At 43.1% G+C, this 21101-nt stretch overlaps 1 protein-coding gene across 1 annotated transcript in view; it reads right to left on the reverse strand.

The window, feature by feature from the left end:
- BCO1 (beta-carotene oxygenase 1) overlaps positions 1-21101 on the reverse strand; it is a 172507-nt gene that overhangs the window by 143166 nt on the left and 8240 nt on the right. The window contains exons 2-4 of the mRNA XM_085639534.1: positions 11808-11936; positions 10526-10655; positions 7628-7775 (exon numbers count right to left, since the gene is read on the reverse strand). Of these exons, the coding sequence (XP_085495660.1) occupies positions 7628-7775; positions 10526-10655; positions 11808-11936 (407 nt within the window). The remainder of the gene's footprint in view (positions 1-7627; positions 7776-10525; positions 10656-11807; positions 11937-21101) is intronic.

Here is a 21101-nt window from a genome sequence, read left to right on the forward strand (position 1 = left end):
GAGTAGGCAGGGATATCCACCAGAGAAAATACCTCAAATTACACATTTGGCATTACATCAGCAAACTGGAGAGTTATCACTCCCTAAAAATAGGCCCACAACATGCTGGACTGCAAGTGGACTGACTTCTTGGTGAAAAGGGAGATTTACAGAATGGTCAGCACCTCTAGGAGGATGGTACACCGGGAGTAATTTGAGTAACATGCCAGGTGATGTCCTAACAGTTTAAAGAGCTTCTGAAAAATCACAAGCTTTTAAGGACCCATCTGATAATCATGCGGGGCATTCCAACACTATATATCACCCTGTTTAGGCCTTTTTCAATTCAATTCAATTCAATTAACTTTATTCTGATATAATATATATCCATGAAAGTACAGCATCATTGCAAAACACATATAGCATACGGTCATCTTTCAAACATAAAACGATAAAAAAATGGAGTCAGGTGGTAAACATAAAAATTCAATATCATAAAAACCTGTACATACAACTTGTGGATGCGATTTTAAAAATATATATGAGTTAACCAATAATTCATACAAAAGTCCAGCAGCCTTGTTGTGCAAAAAACGCGAGATATAGGCTAAAAGCACTGTGCAAAATGGACGGTTCGTAAACATCCAACTATATGAAAAACAGGTTTATCACATATGTTGCAGACCATTGGGTACCAAATAATTTTGTCATGTATAGACCCTACAAATAACACCAATATTACTGTGCAAAAATTCGCAAAAAATGTTAACATTTATCGTAGTGCAAATAAGCAATTTATGACAACCAACTTTGTGCAAAATAAGCATATCATAAGCAAACATAATTAAATGACATTGTGGCAAGTTGGTTGCCTATTTCAGGGGGCAATCATAGAGGCTCGGGATTTAACAGCTATTCGTAGAAAGGAGCTTACACGGAGGATCATATCGTCACAACCCAGTTGCAATATTTCTTGATATGCAGAGTTATAACTAATCGTCTCATTTGCCTTAAAATGTATCTTAAAATAAGGTATTAAATATTGTTTAGTATACTTTACATAAAATTTGCAAGAGAACAAGAAGTGTGGCAAGGTTTGCTTACAACCATCGCCACATGGACAAAGGGTCTCCTCCAGGTTTTTATTAAAACCAATCGGGAAGCAAAGTAGATATTTTACACTATTGTCCCTGAGGCGAAAAAGCAGGCTCCTATTCCATCTCCCGATGTGTTTCCTTAGATACTCCTGTGGTTTAATATAGTTGCTATCTACTGTCCTCGGGATAGACATGTATCTAATAATAGATGGCTTACGAAGCTCAATCTTTACTCTATCTTTGCGATATAAATCATATAATGCTCCCCTTGCTGTTTTTAAGATAATATTTTCGGCAGCAGAGGGAAGAAAAAAGGTGTGTTCTAAGTGAATACTGGCTAGGCTTTTATATACAGCACTTAGCCAAGGTATATATTTACCCCTATCACATCTGAGGCAGTCTGTGATAATTTGTTGGGTTAAAATTGCAGCAGGGTTTCGCCATATCTTTAACCAAAATAAGGCGGGACGAGATTTAATAAAGTCCTCCACATAGTGTAAGTTCAGTTCTTTGTGGCATATGAAGGTAGGTGATGAAATTTGTGCCCCAAGTAACCTTCTGCAAAATCTGTTTTCCTCCATTTGTATGCCACTACAATCTACGTGCCCCCACACTTCAGAGCCATAGGTCGCTGTGGGCAGACACTGGGTTCTATAGATCTGAAGTAGTGGAGTAACCACTTCTGCTTTCTTCGGCTGTCGCAGGCTAATTATAGAGTTTATTGCCGTACCAAGTTTATTTCTGCCTCTAGCTACATGCGATCGCCATGAACCTGTATCAGAAAAAACTAGGCCCAGATAGGGAAAAGTGCTAGTGCTTTTTAAGAGATCGCTACCAATTCTCATATTCTTTTTGCAGTACTTTTTAGGTCCACAAGACATTATAAATGATTTATTAAAATTGCTACAAAGTCCCAACTCTGCCATTAAAGAGACAAAACCTGAAATTAAAGTGCGTAATGTTTTGGGTGTGCGGCCCATGAGGACCGCATCGTCTGCATATAAGAGTGCGGGATAAAGTTGACCATTTAGTTTTGGTACGTCACTGGTCAGTTCAATCAGGGAATTATTCAGTTCATTAATATAAAGAATAAAAAGCAGGGGGGCCAGAACGCATCCTTGTCTGACCCCCCTGCCAATTAAAATATCCCTGGAGACCTCTCCTTCATTGTTGATCCTCACCCTCGCTTTCAGATCTCTGTGCAAATATGCCAAAAAGTGCACGAGTGCTTCATCCAACCCATAATTTAAAAGGATCTCCCATAGACGTGAACGGTTAACGAAATCGAAGGCCGAAGTTAGGTCCATAAATCCCAGGTATAAGGGTACTTTTCTTGCTACTGTATATTTCCCCAAGATGAGATTTAGGTTTAGGCACTGTTCAACAGTTCCAACGTGGCTCCTAAAACCCAATTGACAGCAGTTTAAGGCCTTTTTAGAACACATCAAGCAGAACACAACAACATTGTGTTCATGGTGAAAGGAGGCATTTATTTCTTCAGATGGGCAGATATCTAACCCCAAATACTATATCGTAAATGTAAGGAACAGGGATCTTTTTGAATGAACACCTCCTACTTTTTTGACTGATGCTGCTAGTTTTTGACTCTGAAGTCCAGTGGGCCATGCTGACCAGGCCCCAGTTCATATGCTCTGACCCATCGAAGTGTTTGTGCAATTGGCTAATCCCCAGTTAACATATTAATTTACCTATAAGTCCCTAGTTTATAGTATAAAAGTTTAAAAGACACTAGAGGACTGCAGCCTTTATTGTGCCACCAGAGTAGTGACAGAGTGAAAACAGGGCTCTAGGGCTGCCATTCCAGCTAAGTCTTGTAAACTGACAACTCGGCATGGCAAAATAACCCTTTTACTATGTCCAGATCTTCCATTTAAATATTTATAAGTCACTCCTAAAGCATGGCTTAGTATCCCATTAGGCAGAGTACCAGATATTAAGAAGAGGGACATGTCGAATTTAAACTTAACATGCCCTGACAATTGAAACTAAATTCTCATTTTCACTGTAGCAATCTGGTGTCCCCGTTGGCTAACATGCAGTTTCACTAGCCCATGTGCTAAGTGCCTTCTTCCATTTAGGACCAACAAACCTAAATAGAGATACACAGCACTGGCTGCACCAACAAGAGTGAAAAACTAAAGCCTGACACCGAAGAAAGTGTTATCATGCACTGCATTTATTATGATGCATTGGGGCAAACTGAGTGATGGAGTGTGAGGCAGTGTGCGCCCACCCCCCTCCTATTTGAAAAGGCTCCCTTGAGCTAACGAGCTGACGAGTTCTGGTTGATGCACCTGCGCCCAGCGAGTGATACTGAGACCAGAGTAGACTTTGGGCAGCATCTCCAGCACCCTCCAAAAAAATGTTGCTCTCTACTGAAGAAGGACAATTATCCTGTAACACGTGTCTAGAGATACACAGCACTGGCTGCACAAACAAGGGTGTAAAACTAAAGCCTGACACAGAAGAAAGTGTTATCATGCACTGCATTTATTATGATGCATTGGGGCAAACTGAGTGCTGGAGTGTGAGGCAGTGTGCGCCCACCCCCCTCCTATTTGAAAAGGCTTCCTTGAGCTAATGAGCTGACGAGCTCTGGTTGATGCACCTGCACCCAGCGAGTGGTACTGAGACCTAAGAAGACTTTGGGCAGCATCTCCAGCACCCCCAAAAAAAGTGTTGCTCTCAACTGAAGAAGGACAATTATCCTGAAACACGTGCCTAGAGATACACTGCACTGGCTGCCCCAACACGTGTCTAGAGATACACAGCACAGGCTGCACCAACAAGGGTGAAAAACTAAAGCCTGACACCGAAGAAAGTGTTATCATGCACTGCATTTATTATGATGCATTGGGGCAAACTGAGTGCCGGAGTGTGAGGCAGTGTGCGCCCACCCCCCTCCTATTTGAAAAGGCTCCCTTGAGCTAAAAAGCTGAAGAGATCTGGTTGATGCACCTGCACCCAGCGAGTGGTACTGAGACCTGAGAAGACTTTGGGCAGCATCTTCAGCACCCCCCAAAAAAGTATTGCTCTCTACTGATGAAGGGCAACTATCCTGAAACACATGTCTAGAGATACAAAGCACTGGCTGCCCCAACAAGGGTGAAAAACTAAAGCCTGACACCGAAGAAAGTGTTATCATGCACTGCATTTATTATGATGCATTGGGGCAAACTGAGTGCTGGAGTGTGAGGCAGTGTGCGCCCACCCCCCTCCTATTTGAAAAGGCTCCCTAGAGCTAACAAGCTGACGAGCTCTGGTTGATGCACCTGCGCCCAGCGAGTGGTACTGAGACCTGAGAAGACTTTGGGCAGCAGCTCCATTACCCCCCAATAAAGTATTGCTCTCTACTGAAGAAGGACAATTATCCTGAAACATGTGTCTAGAGATACACAGCACTGGCTGCACCAACAAGGGTGAAAAACTAAAGCCTGACACCGAAGAAAGTGTTATCATGCACTGCATTTATTATGATGCATTGGGGCAAACTGAGTGCTGGAGTGTGAGGCAGTGTGCGCCCACCCCCCTCCTATTTGAAAAGGCTCCCTTGAGCTAACGAGTTGCCGAGCTGTTTGATGCATCTGCGCCCAGCGAGTGGTACTGAGACCTGAGAAGACTTTGGGCAGCATCTCCAGCACCCCCCAAAAATGTGTTGCTCTCTACTGAAGAAGGACAATTATCCTGAAACACGTGCCTAGAGATACACAGCACTGGCTGCCCCAACACGTGTCTAGAGATACACAGCACAGGCTGCACCAACAAGGGTGAAAAACCTAAAGCCTGACACCGAAGAAAGTGTTATCATGCACTGCATTTATTATGATGCATTGGGGCAAACTGAGTGCCGGAGTGTGAGGCAGTGTGCACCCACCCCCCTCCTATTTGAAAAGGCTCCCTTGAGCTAAAAAGCTGTAGAGATCTGGTTGATGCACCTGCGCCCAGCGAGTGGTACTGAGACCTGAGAAGACTTTGGGCAGCATCTCCAGCACCCCCCAAAAAAGTATTGCTCTCTACTGAAGAAGGGCAATTATCCTGAAACATGTTTCTAGAGATACACAGCACTAGCTGCACCAACAAGGGTGAAAAACTAAAGCCTGACACCGAAGAAAGTGTTATCATGCACTGCATTTATTATGATGCATTGGGGAAAACTGAGTGCTGGAGTGTGAGGCAGTGTGCGCCCACCCCCCTCCTATTTGAAAAGGCTCCCTAGAGCTAACGAGCTGACGAGCTCTGGTTGATGCACCTGCGCCCAGCGAGTGGTACTGAGACCTGAGAAGACTTTGGGCAGCATCTCCAGCACCCCCAAAAAAAGTGTTGCTCTCTACTGATGAAGGACAATTATCCTGAAACACGTGTTTAGAGATACACAGCACTGGCAGCCCCAACAAGGGTGAAAAACTAAAGCCTGACACTGAAGAAAGTGTTATCATGCACTGCATTTATTATGATGCATTGGGGCAAACTGAGTGCTGGAGTGTGAGGCAGTGTGTGCCCACCCCCCTCCTATTTAAAAATGCTCCCTTGAGCTAACAAGCTGACGAGCTCTGGTTGATGCACCTGCGCCCAGCGAGTGGTACTGGGACCTGAGAAGACGTTGGGCAGCATCTCCAGCATCCCAAAGAAAGTGTTGCTCTCTACTGAAGAAGGACAATTATCCTGAAACACATGTCTAGAGATACACAGTACTGGCTGCACCAACAAGGGTGAAAAACTAAAGCCTGATATCGAAGAAAGTGTTATCATGTACTGTATTTATTATGATGCATTGGGGCAAACTGAGTGCTGGAGTGTGAGGCAGTGTGCGCCCACCCCCCTCCTATTCAAACCTAATAGACACCGCTGGTCTGCACTTAATGATTATAAAGTTCTCAAACCACAATCATATTTAAGTGCAGGTTTTCAAATGAAGAGGAAAGAACATTTCTTAAGACTACGCCTGGGCATTGTACCGATCCTCCCACACTTATCTCCCTGGAAAAGTAAATCAGGAGAGCATACCTGCCGCCTCTGCAGAATGGAAAGAGAGGATCTTGTGCACGTTATCTGCATTTGCCCAAGCCTATTGAACATCAGACGTACTCTACTTTGTCCCACTTTCAAACAAAATGGCATTAGGACTTGCAAGCAGGCAGTGAAGCTATGCTTCAACTGTACGGTCATCCAACTAAACTGCCACCTCACAAAGAACTTTGGTATAGCAGAAAGGAGACTGTCTCAAATACTGCCCCACAACGAAAGCGCAGAGAGCAAATAACAATGAGCACAAGAGATTACGGAGTACTAGATAGGAAAGAATCAGGACACTACAGCAATACTCAGTGGATGCACATTGTATCATTTTTAACTAAATGCATTCTGAACCACCATTCAAACACCCTGGGAAAAGGGAAAGCCGGAAAATCAACAAAGATTTTATAAAACAAACGGAGAAATGGAAAAACGATAAAAGTCTACGCACAAGGAACATTGAAAAGCTCCTCCTTCAAAGGTTTTTTAGTTTTTAAAGTCGTACCAGTATTCCAATAAATAGGGAATGGCAAGAAGACATCGAAAGCTCCATATTCGTATATATGGGGAAAGGGAGACACACCTTTTTACACTATAAGCTGAAAGAATACGAACGCTTCCCTGATTTTTGATTCTACTGAACGAATTTCGCAATTTTAACATATGTATAGAGGGAAATTGTATATAAAGTTTGAGCACCTTTTCTTTTTTCTTTTTCCAATACTTATAATGCAAACAAAATTGTTAAGGTTTTAATTAATAATGCAAATAAAGTCATACTACTAATAGTAGTCCAATGTATCAAAATAATTGTTACATTTAACCTGATTTAATGCTGAAGTTAGATTTAAGGTAACTTTTAATACAAGGACGACTTTAGAAAGCCACCTCTTTCTTGCACCAAATTTCGAGTAGACACTTCTGGTTACCTGCAGCAGTTGTAACCAAAGACAGCCTGAAAAGCTTGCAAAAATCATAACTCTAGTTCTTGTTGTCTAATTTTTGTCTTTTTGGTGTCTAATAAAACATAAAAATATATTCTATTTTTATAAAATGGAGTGGGATTTTTATTGTGTTGTTTTTCTTACTTATTGACTGTTCTAGTACTGGTAAATGTTTTAAACTTGTTTGAGTTTAGCCTGGCTGCTTTATGTCACAGCTACCCAGGACTGAGCTAAGGTTTGATTTAGAGAGACCTAACTGGACCTGATAAGGGTTAATGATATTATTGGTTAGTAAGGTCTCGCAACACCAACCTTTTTTCACAGAAATGCAATGGATAGGGAAACATACTCTCCTTGTGATAACTTTGCCCACAGTAAAAGATGTCTTTGTTTTCTGTGACACCTTTTCTCTACATAGCTTGTAATTCGTCTTCAAATATATAATCAGCCCTTTATCAATTACGCAAATAAATGTCCAAATACAGTAAGTAATCACATGAAATGCTGCAAACAAACAGGAAATCACTTTCTAAGGACAGGTTCCTAACGGTGTATAGAAAGGAAGTGTTGTACCTTCTCCAGCGTCTCCAGAGTATGCGGGTCAATCTTCCGTATGTAGTTTGTCTCTGTGGTAGCGTAGAAATCTTCACCGCATCTTATTATATTGATCAAGCAGTTATCAGTGAAATCAGGGATGGCATGTGACAAATAAGTGGCAGCCCTGAAAAGAAACAATGACAAAGTGTTAGTTAATGCTTTGCTCTAGGCTATTTATAGGGGCTCAGACGTCTATAGAATAACGTCCTGCAATAGCAAAGATGATCAAATGAATATGCAGAGACTGGACAGATCTCAGTCGCTCTGTGTAGGTTGCAATCCATGTATAAAAACATGTCTCTAATTACTTTGTTAAACCTGGCTTCTAAAGGAAGTCTCTATCGTTTAAACCAGATTCAAAATCTGGTAAATCATTGCTATGATTTAGTAAATGGTTGATAATAAAACTCGTTACCCACTGTTGCTATGTCATAAAGGCCCTCCGAGCCTCTCTGGCCTGAGAGCCTGTTAGCGCAGTGCTGCTTGCCTGCTTTGACTGAAAGTAGAAAGTACAGCTGCAGGAGGGAGAAGGAAGACAGGGAAGGGGGTGCAGCAGTGCTTAATTTGTAAAAACAATGAGTGCCAGGGAGCTCGTGAGGAGGTCACTGCATCTTGCACCACCAATTGCCCCTGCCAGCACTGACAATAACATTACCAACACAGCTACTAAGTGTCACACTCCTGCAAGTGTGACAGTTTAGACTTTTCCTTGCCCCCAAAGCTATTAGAATGACTTGGGCAGCAGGTATTAGTAATTTTTAATGCATATTAAATTAATAAAAAAAACTGTGGTGCTCACCACTGGCTCAAGTTAGGCACTGGTGGGGGTTAGCTAAGGATGGCAGGTATGGTTTGTCTTTTTCACATTTGGGTCAGGGAGTAGGGGCCATTTTATGTAGGGCTACATCATTACTCCTCTCTCCTTGTGTAGCAGTTGAAAGCAGAGGCAGAAGATTTTGGGGGCCATACATAACATAAAATTAGAGATGAGTAAAAAGTGAATGACAGCGATGTTTTCCACTTTAGGTTTCTGAGTGACATTATAGACAACTTGAGCTTTGCTCTCGTGGGCTATTTGATGTCCTTCAGAGCCCTGTGGTGAAAAACATCTCTGTTAATCACTGCCACCCATCTATAGTTCTATGTATAATTGGCCACCTCTGATGCACCCAGTCGCGTAATATAAAGAAAAGACAGAGCTGCTTAACTGTAATAACTTATTACAGTTGAGTTGTAACATCACAATGCCTACTACCAACGCGGTCAGAGGGAAAAGGCAGATCAGGTCACAGGGCATAAAATAATGAACAAAAACAAAACATTTGTTTTCTTTCTTCTAGCTGTACAGTGACAAGCAGAAAGGGGATGTTTATGGTAATATGTTATTTTTTTGCACTGCTTAGATAATTCCAGGAAAGTTAGAATCTTTCTGCGTTTCTACACATTCCGTGCTACAGCGCCCTTTTGTAAATTGAGTTGTCGAGCCTGGGCAGCACATGCGCTGCTCTGCGAGGCATGCTGTATTGAGGTAGGACATGAAGCTCCGCCCACTGCCACCCACATTTTTCATTGGCTTGTGTCATTGTCTACTGTAAACTGTGGCTGTTCGTTGACCAAAAGACTTAGTAGTCCCTCCTTAGTACCGCCTTGTCTCATTTTGTAACCTCCCATGGCGACACCCCCTGTTACAGTTGCTCAGTAAGCTTTAATTACAGCCTCTGGGTGCTGTTTTTTCAAATAGCTTAGTCCTGTCTGCTGTTGCAGACAGGATACGCTCTCTCCTAATGCTTTTTAAAATGTTTATAGCATGCATTTGCAATGCAATAGTTCTCGAGAGTTTAAGCTGTTGGATTGTAAATAACAATACCTTTTATTTATCTGTTTTAAAAACAACACATAAATATAAGGCATTGTCATTTACAATTCCAATAGCTCAAACTATCATAAGTGTTAGACCTATTGCATTGCAAATGCTTGTTTTCCTTGTGAGCAAGAACTTTGGAGTGCTATAGATTCCTCGCTATATGGGCTGCAGGACGATGTTCTTGCCCCTACAACCTTTAATAGCATAGTCACTTTCTTAGTAATACTTAGATTTGCAAGTCTAGAAGCTCTTTGTTGTTATGGTGGGGGATGGTCACAAAATGTAACCTTTTGCTAGACTACCTGATCTTTGGTGTTTTCATTATTAAAAAGGACTTCAATCTGAACAGTTATGATTTATGGCGCTCGAGTCAAGGTCTTGTAATGGGTTTAGGTAGGATGCGGAATATGATTACAGAGGCGATTGGTGCAGCATTGGACGCAAGGTGCCACCCCATAAAGTGGTAGAAGAGAAATTCCAGCTGCCTTTCTGATTCTCCCATCAAAGATGAGCATGAGGTTGTCCACCGAACATTCTGGCTGACCAGCAGCCAGTTAGATCTTCTTAACTGCCAGCCCTTGACTGGCCATTTGTCAGTCGATCAGATTAGCTACCCCCTCCCCCCCATACCGCTACTGAATGAGAAGGTACAGGATTTCTCATAGGTCGTAACAACAGAACAATTGGAGGCGAAATCCTAAAAATGGCAGAGCAGATCTGCGGACATTAACCAGGTCCACCATCTGACTAATCATTAATCCATGTCCAAGTTGGGGTTGAGATGTAGTGTGTTACTGTTAATCTGAGGAACATTTCTCCAGCCTAGAAGTGTTCAGTAATGTGAATGTTAAGCACGTTATTATGGTTTCCATGGAAAAGAACCACTTTTCTTTTAGTATGCCCCTGGATAATGAGCAGTACTTTTATTTTGCTGCTGGCCTTCCTCTACTCAGTAGCTTGTACAGAGCTAGAGTAAATATTTAAAAAGACAAACATAACACGTGACTTACTTGGAGAATATATTTTTACAAGGATCTGGGTACGCCATGGTGCCAAACTCTGAAATCACTATCCGGTCTGCCTCCATATTACAGTTGTATGTGTCACTGCGAAGGTATTTACTTCTGTAGTGAACTTCGCCTGTCAAACAAGAAAAAATGTATTCACATGAATAAATCAGCATGAGTAAATATGTGCTGCTGAGCCCTCTGGAGCCAGTGTACTGCCTGTAAGTAGTGTTTGAAATCTGCACTTAGTTTAAATTCATCATTTCATGGCAAATATTTAGGGTCTGCTTTAGATTTAGATATATGGGACATCCACCAAAAAGTGGTGCATGCACCGCCCACCTTATTTACAGTTTACAATCTAAATAGGGTGGACGGGACACCCGCCACTTTTTGGCCGATGTCCTACATCAGCTAAAGTCTAAATAGTCCCTTTAGTTTGCAAACAGACCACTTAATTTAAAAAAAGAAAAATAATTTCATCCAGATCTATCACAAAACTGATTATATTTCCCAGGGGCATAACAATTTACCCAGTTCTGACTGTTAAGTGAACTCTCTAATTTAGAATTTCCAGAACATTCCATCGCTTTACACAAGTACACCTCTGCCAAACAATGGGCAACCATATTAGCCTAGAGGACCGGAAAGTGACTTGGCATGACATTCTCACCCATGAAAACCATTGGGAAAGTCACCCCGGAAATACTAAAAGTGCTGAAATGGCATAACAGTTTCTGATTGTGCGCTATACAAATGCCAATAGCCTAGCGTGACCTAGCATAGCACAACCTAACATGTCATAGCATGAAATAGACATGGCCCGATGTTTGCTTTGTAGCCCTGTTAGACAGCGTGGTGGCCAGTTGTTTATCAGTATTACTAAACTGGACAGATCATTGATGTTCCCCATTCAGAAGTTGCAATTGCAGATCTCTCGAGACTCATATAATACAACTTACTGCAGAGGTACACAATTCCTGTTGAAGAAAGAAGACTAGCTCCATTGACTTTAAGATTTGACCAGTTGCCATTACCTGCACTTATCTAGTAGATTTGCAATAGAGAAATATAAAATTGAAATGCTATGCATTGAACACTTTAAAGTTTTGCACCCCAGTTTTAATCTTACTATAATTAATTCCTCTTCTATTGTAAATACCTTGATGTGATGTTAGCCAACAAAATAAACCACATACTTTTTTCATTCTAGGCGACACTAACGATTTTGTTGAGCGATTCCATATATTACACATATCAACTGAACTCAATTCAAACAACATACCATCTTTTATCGTAAAACTGTGCAGCAAGGCCAAACCATCGAACCAGTGGTTATAGGAGGTCTCTCCCACGAAGTGCTTGCCCGGGCCATTTCTGATCAGGGTTCCTTTCAGCCAGGGTGGCAAATTACCTAAAAAATTAGATTTTATTTGTATCACAAACATATCGAAGGGAGTGTATGTTTTTTGCGTATGTCTGTGCACATGCCTACATGTATGACCTGTGCACATAACGATTGCAAAAACCTAATGACTTAGATTATATAAGCATTATGTAGCAAGTTGTTATTGTAGGCCTCGAACGTTTGGTACTATAACAAATATGCCCAACAAACAGTGCAGGAAAGTAGGGGTATCGCACCAGATCTCAGTTTCAGCCGTTATTTTGGGGTTGGATCTGGTGTAGGATTCACATATCGTCCATACCTGAAGACATTATGAGCCGTATTATGAAAGTGCCCTCGGAGCGCAGCAGACTATTGCGCCCGCTTTGCACGCCCCCAGGGCACTTTGGTATTACAGAAGAGGCCGCAGAGTTTGTACGGCCCCTCCTGTAATACCCACAGCCCTAACGCACATAAAGCACCAGCACTATCTTCAGGGGGCGTGCCCTCATTTTGCATGGGGGCGTGCTCCATGCAAATGAGGGAGTCCCTTTGCCTCTGCGCCTGCGCTGTAATTCAGATATGGGAGCAGAAGCAAAGAAGCTCTCAGGATGTGCACTGACAGTGTCCCACCTAAAATGTGGTGCACTGTCGCTATGCCCATTGAGAGCATCCCCCTGGAGGGGGGTCCTACGCACTCCCCGGACATGCCCTTGCAGGCGGGTGCTGTTATTGACTGCACCCGTCTGCGAGGGGATCTCTAATGTGCCTTCAAAGTGCAGGCGGGTGCCGCCTGCACTTTAAAAACACGGAGTGGCTTTAAAGGAGCAGCTCCATTTTTTACAGGAATGCGCTACCCTGGGGGCAGCGCATTTATGGTAATACGGTGCATTTTCCTTGTTTGCGTCGGGTGCATCTTTTAAAAGGTGTACCCGGCAGAAACAGGGAAAATGCGCCTGTAGTGTAATAAGGCCCCAAATGTTGAGAGTGACCAGTTGGGAGTAACACAAAGTCAGGAGATAAAACGTAACACAGTGATTGTGATTGTCTGTACTAATAAGACTGTATTAATTTCCAGAGGAGTCCTTATTTATAAATCAGAATAAAACAGATTGAGAAAATAAAACAGATTGAAACCCATGATTTGTAGTTTGCATGCAGCTCCTCAAAGCCGGTAAAAAGATCCTCAAGAAATAATAGGATTGCAATGTATCGACTGGATGTAACAAAATGATCTCAGTGTCAAAACCAGAAGCCCACCTACCTATCTACATAATACAAATCTGTGATCTGCATGTTACACAATGTGCTTTGCTTTGCAGCAGGTACATTACCCTCTGTGCTACTATATTAATCCAAACAGTGATTGGACAAAACACAGAACTCTCCCAGTACTGCATTAACCACAAGTGTTATCTCAATCTTATTGCAATCCCCTCGAAATTGCTGGTCACACAAGGAATTCTACAGTAGGTGTATTTTAAAATACAGCTTCTTTGCGACCAATTAAGTCTTAACTATAACAGATTTGCTGTCCCATTTGTCCTTGTTGCCAATTTCATTGTACCAAATTCGAAAAATAAATGTATAAATTGCCTGTGAGACTCTCCTTTTAAGCTCCACTCCTCGTGACTTCACCTCCCCCTTTTCTCCGATACACCTCGGCCCCCAATTTAAGAGTTCCTAGAGTGCACTTTGTCCAATTCCAGCACTGCTACCAAAATACAAAGAAGAGAAGAATTGTGATGATAATCTGCAAAGATTAAAGCCCTGTTCTTGTAGGATTGCGCGAGCAGGCCATGAAGGGGTTAATGTTTCTGCACAGTTGGCCCAAGTCAGGAGGGATGATTTGCATACATATCAACATTTTCGAGCAGGTAAGTAGGAGATGTTTTTAAAATTGTCGGGAGTGTGTATTTTTACCACTGACATATTGAGGCAATCTTCCTGAATCGGGCCTAATGCTATGTATGGTGACAGACAATCATTTATTATTGGATTTTTAATAACAGGAGCCAAACAAGAAAATGTCGAGGCGGCCTGTCACATGCTCTAAAAACTAAGACAAAGTGTTAACCTTTGATGTCAGAGGTAAACCTTGGAGGGGGAGATTGGAGCTTGTGTGACATAACATTTTAGTTTTGGTAGTTTAGAATCGGGTTTCTGCATGCAGGAATGGAGGCGGGAGACTAGCCTTAAATTCGGTAGTTGCCCGCCTGAATGGGAGGATTGGCATGTATGGATGATGTCGCTGCGATAGTATATCTTCATTAGTCTCTAAGGGGAGGGGAGTTGAGTGGCTTCTTCTGACTGTATAGTGGTATAAGTTTCGATGACTGGTTTGAGTATATGACTTTAAGGAATTTCTCAGCGGTTTCATCCCAAAGGCGAAGCCCAAATGCTGTGCCCTGCCAGCGAGCCACCTTTGGGGGGATTCAAGCGACCGCAAAACTCGTGGAAGTGAGGAGGTGCGTGGCTGCTCGCGAGTTTTGTCACCCGGTATCCTGACAGTGACAGACTAAGGATTTCAGTCGGAAGGGCACAAAAAGAAAAGGAGGGGTCTGTACGCGCCTGTTGGTGGTGAGTGTAAATCAAAGCAGCGGGGGGAGGGCTGACAGCATTAATCCCCTCACACTCCCTCGGGGCTCTCTTGGGTCCTAAAGTCTGCCTCCCAACAGAGATGCTAAAAACAGACTCTTCGAAGCATTGTGAGGGTGGATATAAAGGGCCTCAGTGCACTGCAATGCTGAGCGAGTTACATAAGTATACCCCAAAGTGCACTTGGGTAAACACTGCACTTTAAGATTTTTTTCAAACACCTCTGTGGCTAAGGATTCGAGTTCCACACTATTTAGTGATTGCGCAGTTCAAGTCAAGTGAAAATATATTTATTTTATTTTAAAAATTGCATAACGTCTCTACGTGTCAAAAGATCACTTTTTCCCCAGGAAAAAAAGCATCTATAGACTCTCGGGGATCCATTTGATTTTAGAATTTAAAATGACATCATTTAATACTAAATCTTAAAATGACAACACAAACTTACATATCTGCAACTTGTTATTTTAAACCTGACACAGTAATTTGATTAGTCCAAGTATCATAAGAGTCAGTTCATTTTCCCAGCACTGGAGTTTATCGAAGGTAAACTAACTCTAGCTACAAACAAATTACATATAGGGGCCAGTTATATTGGTGTCCCTTTGCAATAATCTAGTGTCACCAGAGTCACTACAGTACGTGTGTTTCTTTCCCTTTGTCAGAGGGTAGATGTGATAAAACGTGCTGTTTTGTATAGAATATGTGAACATAATATCGGTGACCAAGACTCTTTGAGAGTCTGAATTCCCTTACACTTCCCAATTGGTGCAAGATGCGGCGAAAACTCCTTATTTTAGGGGCAAAAGATAAGAAAACTCGTAGTACCTCCTCTATCATTCACTTGTAAGGCTTGCTTTCCCACTAGCTAGACAAATTAGATAACAAGGGTAATGTCCCCAATCTAGTCCATGTTACCATAGCTCGATGAATAACTGACGAGATAAGCCTTAGGCTTAAGCTTGGCTGATCTAACAAAGAGGAAATACTCATTAAACTCCTGCTTCTTCTTATTTCACTAATTTCTGTCTCCTGGGTAGAAGTGTTTCTTTCACAAACATAATACCGTACTCAAGAAGGCCGGACTGGTCTTGGACCTAGTCTCTCAAATCTAACCTAGACATAATTTGCTTGCCTACTAAGGCCCTCGTTATGAGGAGATACCACAGTGGGCCATTCTAACTTTCTCAGTGTCTCAGGCCCAGAATAACTAGGTCTGAAAACTCCAGACCCGATAATTCGGGCACAGCCTTCGAGTGGAGCTACAAGGGCTGTGTGCCATAAGCTGTGCTGCCCCCGCCTACTCTCTAAATGCAGCAAACATTCCCCCTTCTCTTACTCTGTCCTCCTACCCTGCACCTCCACCACAGGCCTCCAAAAAACACCCAGAACCAATTTATGACCAGACACAAATCTTCTCCACGTGATCATTTAGAATTAATACTAAATGATCACGTGGAGAAGATTTGAAAAAAAAGAGAAAAGGAAAATAAAAGAAGCACACCGTCTGATGATTTACTGGACTGAAACCTTATTGGATTGTTTCGGATGACTGATACTTGAATGCTTATTTGCTTTTTTGCTCGGGAATATCTCTTTGTGTTGTGTTTTTTCCTCTGAGTACCTTTGTAACGGAGGAATTTTGGGGCATAGGTGGCTGTTCCCCTTGATGTTCCCTGGAGCACCTTTTAGATACTGACTTATACTATTATCAGGATTTTGGATTTGCGCATGGTTTCAACCCTGCCACGGTTCGAAGTTACATTAATTTATGACCAGCTCCACAGGTAAATGTTTGTGCCCTTTTATTTACCGCAGAAGGTGGACAAACATGCAGATTTGAGCCTGGTATTTATTCTCGTATCTGCATGTTATTCCCCATCCCAAGAGAAATAACTTGTACTCCCTGGATTTAAGTGTGAGGTTGCTCCTCAGAATCAGAGATATCAGCCGTCTGGTTTTCCCGCACTCAAATCCAGGAAACTCATAATGAGGTCCACTGAACCGGGGGACTTTAAACAGTTGGCGGGAGCATACCATTTCATGAATGAGGAACTTTAATAAAATGTGTGTCTTACTCTGCCAAAACTTTATTTATCACCATGCTGTCTGAGTTACTGTCAGTGAGTTAATACATAATTAACATTCCAAAGCAAAATATATATACTTTGTGCCAGTATTTTTCTCATAAACATGTTTTGGGCAACATCCAGAGTCTTATCCAAGTAATTTGCCCACATTTTCCAGTTTTGGGACTTGCTATGTGTGTAAAATTGGGTTAGTGGTTGACTGGGGTGTAAGCCCTGGTCAGGCAGCAACCACAATGCTTTTCAGGGTAAAGCACAAGCAACCCCAAAATTAACCTGTGGTCAACCCCCTGCTAGCTTGGCACAGAGCAGTCAGCCTCAACTTAGAGGCAATGTGTAAAGTATTTGTGCAACACTTCAAACACTAAAACACCGAAAACACCACACTAAAGTATCCCTCACCAAGATAGAAAAATATCAAATTTAATAAATCAAACAAGACCAAAACGACAGACATCCAATCAGTAAAACCAGAGATATAGTTTTTGTAAGAATAAAGTGTAAAATTGTGCCTAAAAGACTAAAACACCAATCGCGGCTATCTGGTGGCGTTGAACTGGGTCAAAGTCAAAAGTTCAGGCTGACCATGATGGAGCATAGGTTAGATACAGTCCCACAGTAATGCCACTGAAGTTTTACTTTCTCAAGTTTTCTGCCAAGAGTCCCGTTCACGTTGGAGTGATTTGCTCGTAGAAAGGAGGGCATGGTGGGAGGCTGTTGCAGATGGGCGGGCTGATGCTTTGCATTGGCAGTTCCCCAAAAGCGGTAAATGCTGCAGAGCGAGCTGGCGGCGGCTCACGCTGATTTGCAGTGCAAGCAGTGCATTCTTGGTGCAAAGGGGCCTGTTCGCCGTCGCGAAGAGCCCAAAAGCTTGATTTAGGAGTCACACCAAGGGTCCAGGTCCTGAAAGGCACCATTTGGGGGTCAGGAACTAGCTACAGCTGGGACCAGGAGCTGGTGGGGAGCTTATTATTTCCCTGAGGCTCAGATCAGAAGGTCAGCAGACTCGTCCTTAGAGTCACTCTGTGGTCCTGGATTCAAGATAAAGCTGCAGGTACAGTTCTTCTTTCCCAGGCAAGAGGGCAGCAGGGCAGCACCGCAGGGCAGCAGTTCCTTTATAACAGCAGTCCAGCAAAGTTGTAGTCCTAGTAGCAGCACAGCAGTCCTTCTTCCTGGCAGAGTATCAACAGGTCCAGAAGTGTACTGAAGAGTTGGTGTCTGAGGTCGAGTACTTATACACAGTTGTAATTTTGAAGTGAGACGAAGCTTCTAGAGCAGAGGTCCTCAAACTGTTGGATGCCGAGACCCCCTGTCAACATTTTGAGGCGTAAGGACCCCCTCCTGACAAAAATTTCTAAACCTGTAGGCAGGGCTACTGGAATTATGAGGCAGCTGAGGACCAAATTACACGACAGGCTTGACTAAATTGTGTGGGAAGAAAATGTAATGTTATGTGATGCTGCGTATTTTGGTATAGCATTGCTTCATTATTTTGACATTTTATACACTCAGTAACACTGAGGAAAGATTTCACACAACCAGTACCCTTTTATAACCAAAATACAGCAATTATCATCAGAAAGATTTATAGTCAACCTTTGTGAAGGGCCTTCCACTCTGCAGGAATACGTGCGGCCACATTAGAGTCTCACCTGGCCCTGGCTGGGAGAAGCAGGGGTCCCTTAAAACCCTGGCGGTTTTGTGCAGAGTTAAGCAGTTTACCCAAGGAGCTTTCCTCTCACCCCCTCCCTTCCATCCCTCTCTCCTCTCCTAACCCTGGATCCCTCTCTCACTTTGCAGGCCATTTTCTTTCACCCCTTTTTACAACTTCAGAACTCTCCCCATTCAACCTCTCACTTCACCTTTAATCACCTCTTGCCATTCTGTCTTTTCACTGCCCTCATCTCTAACAGTCTCTCTCATTTATCTCATGGCCTCTCTGGCCCTGTCACCTCTCGTGCCCCTCAGCACTTCTCATTCACCTCGTCTCTCCATTCAAATTTTTGTCTATTTGTATCTTACACCTCTCCAGTCCCCCCATTCATCTTTTACATCTCCCCTTTGTTCTAACAGAAGCCCTCCCCTTTGGCTCACATTCACTTCTTGCGTGTCCACACTTCTCTTCGGCAATTCACATTTCTCCTCATCCCTGACCTCTTCGATCTAATTCTCTCACTCCCTTGCTGTCCTCTCTCATCCTCTCATCTCTCCTCACCAAGCATACGGGTCAGACCCGTATGCTCCTCTCGGCATGTGCCACTCTGTTTATTGTTCCCTAATTCAAGAAGGCATGAGTTGTCTGTCTCTCTGTTTTGATGCAGGCCGTGCAGTTATGGAACGTGCACCCTCCTTTGCTTCGCTCCAACAAGAATCTATTATAATTTAGGACGATATAAAAACCTTTCTATATGCTCTGTAGGTTAACCCCTTCTGTGTGTTTCTCATTTGCCTTCAGGCAGCAGATGGTTATTAGCCCCAGGACATCTTTTGGTAACAGTAGCGCACTACAAATGTAAATAATAATAATAGGCAGAAGCAGGGGAGTCACTAGACCAGAACTTCGGAGGTGGGGGGGGGGCTAACACTCCCAGCCAGGGCTGGTCCTTACACTGGTCGCACCCGGCACAACAGTCTTTTTTGATGCCCCACCCCCGTTTCCTCCTTCTCCATGAATTCCTTCACTGCCACTCACCATCAATGCACCTCATCTCTCTATAGCACCTTTCTGACAAACATTTTATTTTTTATAGCGCTACTCATAGTTTACTCACACTCATTTCTGTGATCTGCATGGTACATATTCTTTGTAGCAGGCACATTAACCCTCTGCACTGTGTGGGTGTGAAGAGTGCCCATGTGAGTGCGCGGTGAGCGATGCAACAATGTGAGAGAAGGGCAAGAGGAGTGACTGCAGGGTGAGTGAGGTGGCGTATGAATTTACGTGCGGATGCAAGTTCAGATTGGGATGAATGAATGTATGATTACTGATGGGCTTGTTTGAGTGAGTTGCATATTGAGCAGTGAGGGAGACAGGTGAGTGAAGTGTCACATGAGTGCAGGATAAATAGTGTACTTGTGTGACTGCAGGGTGAGGTATAGGGTGAACAGCGCAAGTGCATTGTGAGTGCAGAGTGATCACTGAGTGCAGGGTGAGCGGGTGAATGGTGTGAGTGCATGGTGATCAGTGTGAGTGCATTGTGATCGCTGTGAGTGCAGGGTGAGCATGAAAGTGAAGGGCGAGAATGAGGAATGAGTTGTCTGAATGCAGGGTGCATTCCCAGACCCATGAAGAAACTCAGCATGTTATTGGCGGCGGCATAGAGTTTAAGATCTAAGTTAAACTATTGCGGCATTAATCGGGGATCGAGGGTGAAATAAATAAATAATGTGCTGATCCTGCAACAAACTTACAGTCCTATGGTTAGGGTTGCCAGCAGATTTTGATGGCCCAGTCGGTACAAAAATAAGCAGTCACCTAAAGCTGTATTTTCAGCACTTATCTGTGCAGACTTGGAACAGCAAATATAAATAGAAAGCACTTTTATTTGTGTTCTAGGGCTGCCTCAATGATACTGATAATTAAAGAGAACAAAAACAGAAAAGTCACCTAACGAATGCATACATACTTTTTTATTTATAAGTCTATTTAGTGTCAAGAGGAGATATTTACAGCTCGTTAAACAAAACACAACAGGCATTTTTCTTTTGGCAACTGTACTTTATATTCCTTTTCATTAAATGCATTCTCACACTACAACAGTAAATGTAAAATACAAATGTAAGGAATAGGCCGAGTGGGGACCCAGGGGGTACTGGAACCAGGAAAAAAACTAAGCCTCTGTAACCAGTTTACAAAGGCATGTAAAAATGCAAATGGTCTTTAAAGACCTGTGAAAAACTCGGGCGTGCCGGAGATAAGACTCCAGACACTGCCCCGAGCCCACAGCAGCTCGAGTTGCACTGCAGCAGCCCGGGCTGAGACACAGGACGGGGGAAGAGGGGGGCTGAAGCTCTTGGGCCTGGGCAGAAGTGTGACTGGGAGGGTGCGACCCCCTTTGCATCGCTCCACGGCCCCCTGGGGGTCACGCCCCACAGTTTGAAGACCCCTGTTCTAGAGGCATGCCTTTGAAGTGCACTGGTGCCAAGCCTCCTCTGGCTTGGCTCCAGACTAATTATAGGGGGTATCCAGCTCTTCGTGTAGAGGCAGGACACAGCCTATTCAAGTGTATGTGGGGCTGGGCCTAGCTCCTCCCACCCATCCTGCCAGTAATGGCCCATCCGGTCAGACCTAAGCTCCCCATTGTGTGTGACTGTCTAGACGGAATACACAAATATATAATTAACACAACAATTTGAGGACATGGATACTAATGATCCAAGAATACCCCACCTAGATAATTTTAATCCTGCCCGGAACAGTCCAACATAAAATGTAGTGTACTATCTCCTAGGTAGTTTTAATATTTTTTGTGTGCTGAAAGGATCCTTGAATAAGATGATACAAGGG

The sequence above is a fragment of the Triturus cristatus genome, chromosome 12, assembly GCF_964204655.1.
Source record: "Triturus cristatus chromosome 12, aTriCri1.1, whole genome shotgun sequence".
NCBI lineage: Eukaryota > Metazoa > Chordata > Amphibia > Caudata > Salamandridae > Triturus > Triturus cristatus.